Source organism: Triticum aestivum, chromosome 3D (genome assembly GCF_018294505.1).
Source record: "Triticum aestivum cultivar Chinese Spring chromosome 3D, IWGSC CS RefSeq v2.1, whole genome shotgun sequence".
In the NCBI taxonomy this organism is placed as follows: Eukaryota; Viridiplantae; Streptophyta; class Magnoliopsida; order Poales; family Poaceae; genus Triticum; species Triticum aestivum.
In genome coordinates this window covers 242043926-242054634 of record NC_057802.1, presented here as the reverse complement: position 1 = coordinate 242054634, position 10709 = coordinate 242043926, and the positions used below count along the sequence as shown (strand labels likewise).

Genomic DNA, 10709 nt, shown 5'->3' with positions numbered 1-10709 from the left:
TACCACGACATTGAGCCATGGTACAACAACTCCCATAACAAGTTTGCACTTTATACATGGATTGACTTGCATTATGATTGCCTTGGTGCATCTTGTATTTCCATGTCATCCATGATATATGAGCTTGAGCACTTTCTTAGCAAATTTGTTGTGATCTTTCTTGATGGCATATTCATACATCGTGATCATATTGCCTACCATCAATTGCATGATAACTTATTCATATTGAGCATCCATTACCATATTCATGCTATTGATAAACCGTCTCATTATGACATCATTTTGCACCGTGGTTGCATTGATCACATTCGCAACACCTTTGTGTGCCCAATGAATGCTTTTGCTCCATGAATGCTTTGCATATCCTTCTATATCATCTTGATAAGCTTCATGCGCTTTGTCATGAACAATCTTGCCGCACGGACTTATGCTTATTTGATGGACACCTTGTGTGCGCTAACCATTGTATTTCCGAGTGTCGTTTGTGTTTGCTCTTTTTACATGTACACCACTCCGGCGACACCTTGAAGTACTTGGATTGCACCATGTTTTCAACTCCGTCCAACTTCAAGTCCGTGCACGACAACCGTTTCCATGGTGATGAGGATCACGATCCGAGGTCGGATCTTTCCCAAGGGAGGGGAGATGATGCGGAGCATCCTACGTTCATCTCCATGTACACCTTCATAGCACATAAAGCCCTAAGTGGACCTACCGGACTTAAGGTGAACCCGCTCTTCTTCGAGAATATCATGAATATCCATTGGACTTGCTTGCTACCTCACCAAAGAGCTCCATGTGTCCTTAGATACGAAGACCGACGACCACAAGCTGGTGAGGAACACCCCAAAGGAGTAGGAGAAGGACCCCAAGGCCACAAGGAGGAAGAAGGAGTGCAACAAGATCAACTCTGCACCTCCCAGGCGACCCCGTGCCCACGGGCCTCGAAGACCCCATGCGCACGGACTACTCAGAGAGCTGGCGCTGGAGCACCTCGTGCGCACAGGCCTGTACCGTGCCCACGGGACCCCCGTGCGCACGGGCCCCACTTACCCCGTGCGCACGGGCTCATCAAGATGGACGGCCGAGAGTCACCTGTTGGGCCTCCACTTCGTCCCCTTCCTCCACCTACCTATATATACCCCTCTCCCTCCTTCCATTTGGACTAAGCAAAGGATATGATAGACATATGTGAGCTTTGCTCCATGGATCCACTCCACTAGGAGATCAAGACCTCCTCTTGGAGTGACCAACCTCAAGACCCCCTCATGGGTGGCCCCCTTCAAGACCTCATTCCTCATAGGATTGGGACGAACTAGTACCTTGTATCTTTCCTTTGTTGTCTTTGAATCATTGTATCCCTCTTTGTGTGATTTGATCTAGCATATGTGTGTTTGGATCTAGTCAATATGAGTGTTTTTCCTCTTGTGTTCATCTTATTCTTAGGGATTCCCCCTCCAATTCGTGAAAGATCTCCCTATAGGGTTCCACCCTACAACACGCCCCACCACTCGCGCCGCCCGTCGGCGTTGAGGCGGCCGCGGGGGATGATGCCGTTGGCGGAGGCGATCTGTTCTTCGCGCGGCGCGCGAAGTACATCGTCCACATCGTGTGTCTGTCGGCGGCGTACCTCGGCCTGTTCCGCTGCGCCTCCATCAACGACGAGCGGATGCAGGCGATCTCGGCCCGCCGTGCCGCCCCTTCGGGCACCGGTGGCACCGGGACGCCGCCGACGCTCAGCCTCCACGCCCCCGGCACACGCATGTCCGGGGGCGCCGGATACTCGGCCTCGTAGAGGAGGCGCGCCTCCGGCTCTTGGAGATGGCGGCGGCCGAAGCCGTTCGTCGTCGCGCCATCGCCTGGGAACCTCTCAGCCATTTACTCGTCGGCTGGAAAGGGGAGTGCGCTGCTTCGTGTGACGATGCGAGGTAAAGTGGTTGTGGCGTCCACCGGCGGGGGATCGGCTTTTATAGCCGCGGCCGGGCGGCGAGAGCCTGCATGCCGGGCGACGCGTGGCGGGAGCGGGCGGGACGCGCGTCGGTGACGCCTTCACTGCGCCGCCCGTGAGGCATCAATGGAGGCTGACTGGCGCAGCAGCGCGGCAGCCTTGGCCAGCCTTCGCATTGATTCCCGCGGGAAACGAGACGATGAGAACAGCGTCTCGCTGACGCGGCAGACCCATCCCCGTTCGTACCAAAAACGCGTTCCCCGGTGCCCCAGCGTGCCGGGTTCGGCCTGGGTCCGTCGGCGCCAATTTCGATCCAAACCGGCGAAAAACAGGCTCCTGGTACACGACTCAGCCGATTTTCGGTCCCTAGGGACAAAAAAAACCGTCTAGGGCCTTGTTGGGGGCGCGGGTGGAGATACTCTTATGCAGGTGGGCGTTTTACCGGGGTGCAAGTCGAGTCCCGAATCCAAATCCGCCATTGCACAGCCGGACCAGTGCCACTCGAACCCCACGTACCCTCTCTATCCCAACCCTAGCGCGGCGGCGGCGTCGATGGCGTCGATCCCGTCTAACGACGTCTCCGAGAACGGCCACGGCAACGGAAACGGCCCATCCCCGCCGCGCGCCAAGCGCCCCCGCGCAGCGTTGATCTCGGCCGCCCAGATCCGCGACGAGTTCGCGCACCACGACCCCGCAGTTGCCCGCGTCAACAACGGCAGCTTCGGCTGCTGCCCGGCCTCCGTGCTCGAAGCGCAGGCGCGCTGGCAGCGCCTCTTCCTCGCTCAGCCCGACGCCTTCTACTTCGACGGCCTTCAGCCGGGGCTCCGCCGCTCCCGCGCAGCCGTCGCGGCCCTTGTCAACGCTGGGGACGTCTCCGAGATTTCCCTCGTCGACAACGCTACCACCGCTGCTGCAATCGTGCTGCAGCATGCCGCCTGGAGCTTTGCCGAGGGGCACTTCGCTCGTGGCGACGCTGTGCTCATGCTCCATTACGCCTACGGAGCAGTCAAGAAATCTATCCAGGCCTACGTTGCCCGCGCGGGCGCCACTGTCGTCGAGGTACCCCTCCCGTTCCCCGTCACCTCCCCTGACGCCATTATCACGGAGTTCCATGCTGCGCTCGCTGTTGCCAAGGCCGGTGGTCGTAAGGTCCGGCTTGCTGTCATTGATCACATCACCTCCATGCCCAGTGTTCTCATTCCAGTCAAGGAGCTAGTTGCCATTTGTCGCCAAGAGGGCGTCGACAAAGTTTTTGTTGATGCTGCACACTCTGTTGGGCAAGTCCCCGTCGATGTGCGAGACATTGGGGCGGATTTCTACACTAGCAACCTCCACAAGTGGTTCTTTTGCCCCCCGGCCGTCGCTTTCTTACACACCCGCAAGGGTGGCCCGATAACCTCTCAGCTCCACCACCCTGTTGTGTCACATGAATATGGCAATGGGCTACCTATGGAGAGTGGATGGATTGGGACACGGGATTACAGTGCCCAGATCGTCGTTCCTGAAGCTATTCACTTTGTGAACCGATTTGAAGGTGGGATTGAGGGGATACGCAGCCGGAACCATGAGAAGGTGATTGAGATGGGGAGGATGCTTGCCGAAGCATGGGGGACATTTCTTGGATCACCACCAGTAATGTGTGGAAGCATGGCTATGGTAGGGATGCCTTGTTGTCTTTGCATTGAGAGTGACGATGATGCACTGAGAGTGCGGACCATGTTGAGGAAGGATTTCAAAGTTGAGGTGCCTATATACTACAATAGCAGACAGGTTAAAGTGCAAGAGATGGCAAAGGATAATAATAGTGATCCAGTGACAGGGTATGTAAGAATCTCACACCAGGTTTACAATGTCAAGGAGGAGTATGAGAGGCTGAGAGATGCTGTCAATAAGCTTGTTGCTGAGGGGTTCACCAGTGCCAAATTGAGGCCAGCTGAGAAGGTACTGTTGTCAACACTGTCATTGTTTTAAACTTTTAATCATTGTTTTTCTTTGTCTTTAGACTATAATTTCATGGACTGGTTGTGCTGGTTAGCATTACTTTTTCAAGATGCAGAAACCGCCTGTAGTATTGTGCACTGTCTATAGTTGCCTGTCACAAGACATTCTTCCACAGGGATATGCATCTACGCATTCGCATTTTCTAGATTATACAGTCCTTTACATCTCACCAGCGATCTGTCTTGTGCATTTATTTGACATTCTACCGCACCTCAGTTTATCTGTCTGAAATGTTGAACTTCGAAAATATTTATCTGCAAATGGCTGTATAAAAGGGCAGCCCGGTGCATGTAGCTCCCGCTTGCAAATGGCTGTATGCATAATTGAATTTAGAACCTAACATATTCTTGTGAGTTGTGATATGCTAGTATTCATAAACTAAACGGCGACAAAGATATGATATACTACTATGGCGCCCAAAGTGTCATACTACTATGGCGCCCAAAGTGTCAAATTACTATGATCTCTTTTGAGCCAAAGTAGGTATAATTATTTGTTTTTCATCTACTGAGATTAACAATACCTGCTAGGTTTCCCATATTAGGACATTCGAATTTTGATACGTCTTAGTTGATTATGTACAGTACATGCATGTTGTATCGAGAAACAAAATAACGATGACAGGGAACTTATAATAGTCATAATACAACAACAAGTCAACAACAACAAAGCCTTTAGTCCTAAACAATTTGGGGTAGGCTAGAGCTGAAACTCATAAGATCTCGCAACCAATTCATGGCTCTGGCACATGGATAGCTAGCTTCCACACACCCCTGTCCATGGCTAGTTCTTTGGTGATATTCCAGTCCTTCAAATCTTTCTTTACGGACTCCTGCCATGTCAAGTTAAAAATAGTTACAATCATGAGTTAAAAATGGTTTGAATTGCCTGTACAAAGATGATAATTGATTCTCGCACCACTAGATATTAGCGAGATTGGAATTGTCTCCCACTACTCAGATTGGGATTGAGAAGCAAACTACTTCTGACCTACGAAGCACCGATATGGCGACACGGATACGGCGATACGAGTACAGGGACACGTGACACGACAATTTCTGGAAAGAGCAATATGGTGATACGACGAGTATATATAGATAATTAATAAAATGACATGTCTCCTGCTATTGTCGTAACATGTTTCCAGAAAGGATTTTTCAGATTTGGGAACACCATGCTCAGCCTCTTCACCTATGCCTTCTACTGGGCAGAAGTCAGGGTTAGTTGTGGGCTTCAACTGGGCTCGCCATGTCCGCCCGTGTCGTGGCTGTTTTGCTGGCGTATCGGTGTTTTCTTCATTTCCTTTTAAATTGAAAAAGGAGTATACTCCTGTTATATGCATATCCCGGTTGTCATGCGTACCGGCGCCATCTGGAAAGCGGAGATGACAGTTCTGGCTGTATAGGTGTTTCATACATTCTGACTATTAGCACCTTGTGTTTAAAGAGTGAACAATGTTATTCATGTTAGTTTGGTAACGTCGTGTGGATTATATTAGCTGTGTCTCACTGGGAACTTGTGTTCTTCATAAGAAATTGCACTTACCAAGCATTCATTTGTTTGTGTTGATTATATTACTTGTCTCACTGGGAACTTGTGTTCTTCATAAGAAATTGCACTCACCAAGCATTCATTTGTTTATGTGAAGAAGCACTGTGATCTAGTTCTTCCATAGCCACCCATGGCTCAGAAGATTGCCAGAGTTGTTGAGGATCTGAAAATTATATGTGATGCTGGATAACCTTATTGCTTGTAGTGATATTGTTCCATTAAAATAACAACAAGGTTTGTATGTGATTTTTTTGTCTTCTGCAAATGCTGTTACATGTGCTACACGTGTCACGCTTTAAAAGTTTATCTTTCATCGACTTTCAGATAATATATTCCACTGAAGTTTGGACCGTGGCATCTACCATTTTTTACGGTGCTTGTACTAGCCAAAGACGCACCGTAAAAATGGTACTCCCTCCGATCCATATTAATTGTCGCTAATTTAGTATAACTTTTGTACTAGATTCCAAAATTATTGTTTGCTATCTAACAAAAAGGTTTACGCCGTAGTTTAAAAGCAACTTAACACCTGGCATATTGGTTTCCTTTGAAGTCCAGACTTATTGGTGAAGAAATTAGATCATGGTACATATTGTACTCATATACTTATGTGCACTTACCATGTTTTATTGAACTCACTATCCATGTCAGAAACGACTAATGGAATTATTGAACTATTGACACTGCAATTGCTGTTTGGTTGCACTCCAGTTTATTATAGATTTGACCACAAAATTGTTAGTCTAAGGGCACAAATCCTGTCATTTCATTCAATAGTTGACATTCATTATCAATAGATGTCCCAAGTCTGAGGTAGCTAGGAATGTTTGGCGCTGTTGTCATTGCCTTCTCATGCTTGGCGATTATGCTCACAGCTGAAATTTTTGGCAAATGCCATTGGTTGTTTCGAATGATCACTGTAAATGATGAATGTTGATTTACTATTCTGATTACAAATGTACTATGATCTGATGTTTCCTGTCCATGACTATGTCTGCAGCAAGAAACTCTGGCTTGATGACGTGGCATCTAGCCAGCACTCCATCCGAAGATGCTGTGGCGGATTAATTAGTTGTGGATCTGTGCCAGAAGCCTGTGCTGCACTGAGATCTAGTTCTTCGGTAGCCTGCTCAATGGCATCGCCAGTTGATGTAGTATACTTTCACATACTGACAAATGTTGTATTTGAGCTTGCAATAACGTGCACTGGAATGTATGTCTTCTCCCTTCACTTGCATTTTCGAGCTGTAATGTAAGAATAATGATCTGAATGCAAGGAACTTGCATGCTTTCTAGATTGATTGCTGATTACGGACAATGCTGGTGTCACTCTGTTTACTTAGTAGCTAATTTATCATCATTTTTTTTAGCAACCAGTAGGAGTTCAGGCTTTTCATATAAGAGAAGAGAATTGACCGTTACAAAGGAAAACTGGTTGAAGAGAATTGGCCGGTTAGCAAGGAAAACTGGTTGGAAAGTGATATAAGCGAGAACAAGATTCAGAAAGCAGTGCTGAATTTACTCGAGCTAGCCAACTTTATTGGGCAAAATCAGGAGTTCTAGGGCGATACAAGAGGCAACTAAGGCCAACCAGGAACACTGGCGGCTAAGGGGGAAACCCTAATACATGAGCTGGTTCTCCACCGATCCAGAAGCTTGGCTTTATAGCCTTACAAAACGAGAGAAAAGCAAAAGTAAAGCAAACAAAACTGAAAGAAGAGGCACTGTAGCCTTTTGTCTGAAAGTGAACAGCGTCAGCGATGCCTGGGAAGCGAACGACCGTCCGATGAAGATCTGACGTCCGACGGGGCTTCATAACTTGCGAAGCGGTATGATGGCCTTAGGAGCGTTGGATCGACGACGAGCGCCATCAGAGCTTTGAATTAACTGAAGGTGATCGCTAGGTGTTAAATCTTTAGATATAGTCTGGTTGGGTCCCGACAACTCCCCTCGATATAGACCAGACCTGTCCTCAGGCTGGAAACTTGGAAAAACCTTTTGAATAAATGAGGCATCTTCCCAAGTGGCTTCTTCTCGAGGCAAATTGCTACACTTGATCAGCCACGACCACCGGGATACTGATGTTGCCCTGTACTCCGGGAACAAGTGTTCTCTGCAGCAGCTGTTCTGGCTCCAAGAGAATAGTTCCATCTGGATTGAGCAGAGGTAGTTTGGGGTTTGGTATAGCTTGGGGTCCCACATGCTTCTTGAGCTGGCTGATGTGGAAAGTATTGTTGGAACACGCGGTAGGCTACGCTAGCGCCAAATAAAATTTCTACCGCTCACCCAAGATCATGCCGCTGGAAATAGGGATGACAATTGTATCCATGGATCTGGATACCCATGGATACCCGACCCGGTTGGGCAAGGGTATGGAGCGCATTTCTGCCCATTGATCCATGGATCTGGATACCCATGAACGACCGGGTTGGGCATGGTTATAATTTCTGCTCCATGGATATCCAGTGGATACCCGTATGACACGTGGGCCCATATGTCAGGATAAAAATGAACCCATCATTACTGAAGACTAATTTGGAGCCAAGTGTGCTCATGTGGACATTCGGCTGGGTCTCCAATTACTAGTGCACATACTGTTGGAAGTGCATGTAAATTTGAAATATGTTACGTAATTTATTTATGCAACTTTGATTGTGATGTAATAAGACTTTGCAACTTTGGTTGTGTTGTAATAAGATTTTAATACTACAAGTGTTCTACTATGAGACTAATTGAGTTGTCATTGTGTGGTCTATTTCATATTTTTGATGTAATAAGATTTAAGACAAGTTTTTTACTATCAGAATATTTGAGTTGTCATTGTTGCACACATCGTGAATCTTGCTCCAACTAAGTCAGCACCGAGCACACCTTTTATGAGATGTGGGAGGGAAAGAAACCGAGCTTGAATTACTTGCGTGTGTGGGGTTGCCCAGTGGAAGTGTACTTGTGATGAGGACATGGCTAACACAACCCACAATCCTTGCTACTATACCTATTGGATCAATCACTAGAGCTCGCGCACGCCAGTTAAATTATCAGGTACTTTCGTTTCTTGGTAATGTTTCTAATGTTCTTGAGAATGTGATGCTGCCTAACTTGGATACATTTGTGTTGATTATAGTTGAAGGACCTAGCATGGATAAGAATGATGAACATTGGAGCATGATTAAGCATGGAGATGAAGGCACGTGTGAAGGGAACAAGAACGAAGTTTCCAGTGAAGATTTCCGCACTTTAAAGCCACCATGATGACATACAAGAAGATGGACGAAAAATACAAGATGCCCATTCATAAAATTCTTCCATAGCTTATTGTAGGTGCTGTGCCACCTTATTTTTGGGTCAGGCCCATGTAATTTTGGAATACCTCTTATTAGGCTGTTTTTAGAGTCCATATTGTAGGGGAAATGACTCAGGAGGTGTTTTAGTCCCACCTTGCCAAGGGTGGAAGAAATTCCCTCTATTTTCCCCTATAAATACAGCCCTTAAGGCACCGTTTAGACTTGAGTTTTATTTAGTTAAGAGTTAGTCATCGCTGCAACTTCGTGTACTTCGTTTGTGTCCAACGACCAAACCAAGGCCGCTTATGAAACCCCACTTTTATCAATACTTCATCCATATTCGCAATATTCAGATTGCTTAATCATATTCTTGCTTGTTCTTCGATTGCTTGCAGGAATAGACCTTCGTGGTCAAGTTGATCGTGCTCCGGCATGGTCAATAACCTCTCGGAGTTGGTTTAGCGATTGCTAAGGCGCAATGTCGTTGCACGTTTGTAGTCGGATCGTCAAAGTCGTCTCCACCAAATCGATAGTTACCATCTCATCGAAAGATTGGGACCCTCGGCTCTATCAACTTGCTGCCTACTTATGCTTGTAGCTTATGTTGTCATTTTTGAATGAATGATGAGTTAATTAACCTGTGGGAAGTCTTCATGCTGATTTTTCAATGCCCATGGAGCACCAAGGGTATCTGGGTATCCAGCGGGTTTGGGCATGGGCACAAGTTGTGCCCATGGATACTTTGGTGGATGGGTAGACGACAGGAAGATGGGTCATGGGTCGGATTTGAACCAGCTCCACCCACCCCAAATCCGACCCATTGCCATCCCTAGCTGGAAATAGATCATGTGATCGGGTTTACCACTAGACGCGCAGTCACTTCAGCGGAAGTAGAGTTGGTGAAGCGTGTAGTCGATCTCATGGAGCGTCTCCTCCTCGCATCGCCGATCTCCCACAAACAACGAAGACCCGTGAACGGTGATCTCCCGCGAACGGTTCCTTGCGGATCCCTCGAATGGTTCGTCCGAGCATCGCAACTGCGATGCCTCCAAGGTATCCACACGTGCGGGGTACAACGTCGGGCGGCGGACTGCTAGGTCCGGTCGCGCGGCATGGGCGTGGGGACTAGCGACTGTCCAGGGTGGAAAAAAAATCAACCCTAAGTGGTGCGCCCACTCCCTTTTATATAGACCTCCAAGGTGGGCTCAACACTTGAGCCCACTAGGAGTCCACTTCCATTTTCCACGCGGATCCAATCCGAATGGGCTGCAGCCCCTTAAGTGTGCGACCCTATAGGTTCACGTACACATGAACACGACCAGAGTCGATAGTTGGTAGTGGCTCCTAGCAGAACGTGCCAACTCACATGTGTGCGTAAAGTCATTTGACGAACCTCGACAATGTGTCATATGTAACATTCCTTTTGCCTCACGATATATGTTGTCGAGCTCAAGGCGAGTACTTTTCACCCTTGTGGTAGCTCGACCTCTCTTCTCGAAACCATGATACAGATTCCCAAACTGGGTTAACACTTAACCCAAGTCGCATGGCCATGTTTTCCGAATCTGATCACTCGAGAGGCCCCAAAGAATATCTCTCCGCATAGGAGGGGCAAATCCCATCTTGGTCAGCCATGTCTCGCGGCAACTCACCCGAAAGCTACCTTTATAACTACCCAACTACGGAGTAGCGTTTGATAGACCCAAAGTGTCGGGGATATACCCCGTGGTATGACCCGGCCGGAGTTATAACCCGGCTGGTACTTGGTAAACCGGCAGGAGTTAAGTCAGATGATAACCCGGCAGGAGTTAAGTCAAATGATAACCCGGCAGGTGTTAAGTCAGATGATAACCCGGCAGGAGTTAAGTCAGATGATAACCCGGCAGGTGTTAAGTCAGATGATAACCCAGTAGACAATCATAACC

The 10709-nt window shown here is 47.9% G+C and overlaps 1 protein-coding gene across 6 annotated transcripts; it reads left to right on the top strand.

Moving 5' to 3' along the window:
- The first annotated feature begins 2392 nt into the window (after window positions 1-2392).
- Window positions 2393-6818, top strand: LOC123078313 (putative L-cysteine desulfhydrase 1). Of its 6 annotated transcripts, none has more exons than XR_006437329.1 (4): window positions 2394-3889; window positions 5601-5734; window positions 5825-5908; window positions 6501-6818. XR_006437329.1 is itself a non-coding variant. In XM_044500780.1 (3 exons), the coding sequence occupies exons 1-3, from the start codon at window positions 2501-2503 to the stop codon at window positions 6516-6518; spliced, it is 1491 nt and encodes a 496-aa protein (XP_044356715.1). In that variant the 5' UTR covers window positions 2393-2500; the 3' UTR covers window positions 6519-6818. The 6 variants fall into 6 exon arrangements, 2 of the variants coding, with proteins under 2 accessions (XP_044356715.1, XP_044356716.1); XR_006437327.1 differs by having other exon boundaries at window positions 5598-5734; XM_044500780.1 differs by lacking the exon at window positions 5601-5734 and having other exon boundaries at window positions 2393-3889.
- The last annotated feature ends 3891 nt before the right edge of the window (window positions 6819-10709 follow it).

What these genes read in the sequence shown, in the direction of transcription:
- LOC123078313 (XM_044500780.1), top strand. Translation starts at nt 2,501, where the DNA reads ATGGCGTCGATCCCGTCTAACGACGTCTCCGAGAACGGCCACGGCAAC. An exon ending in AATTGAGGCCAGCTGAGAAG is followed by an intron (nt 3,890 to 5,824) that starts GTACTGTTGTCA and finishes ATCGACTTTCAG; the next exon opens with ATAATATATTCCACTGAAGT.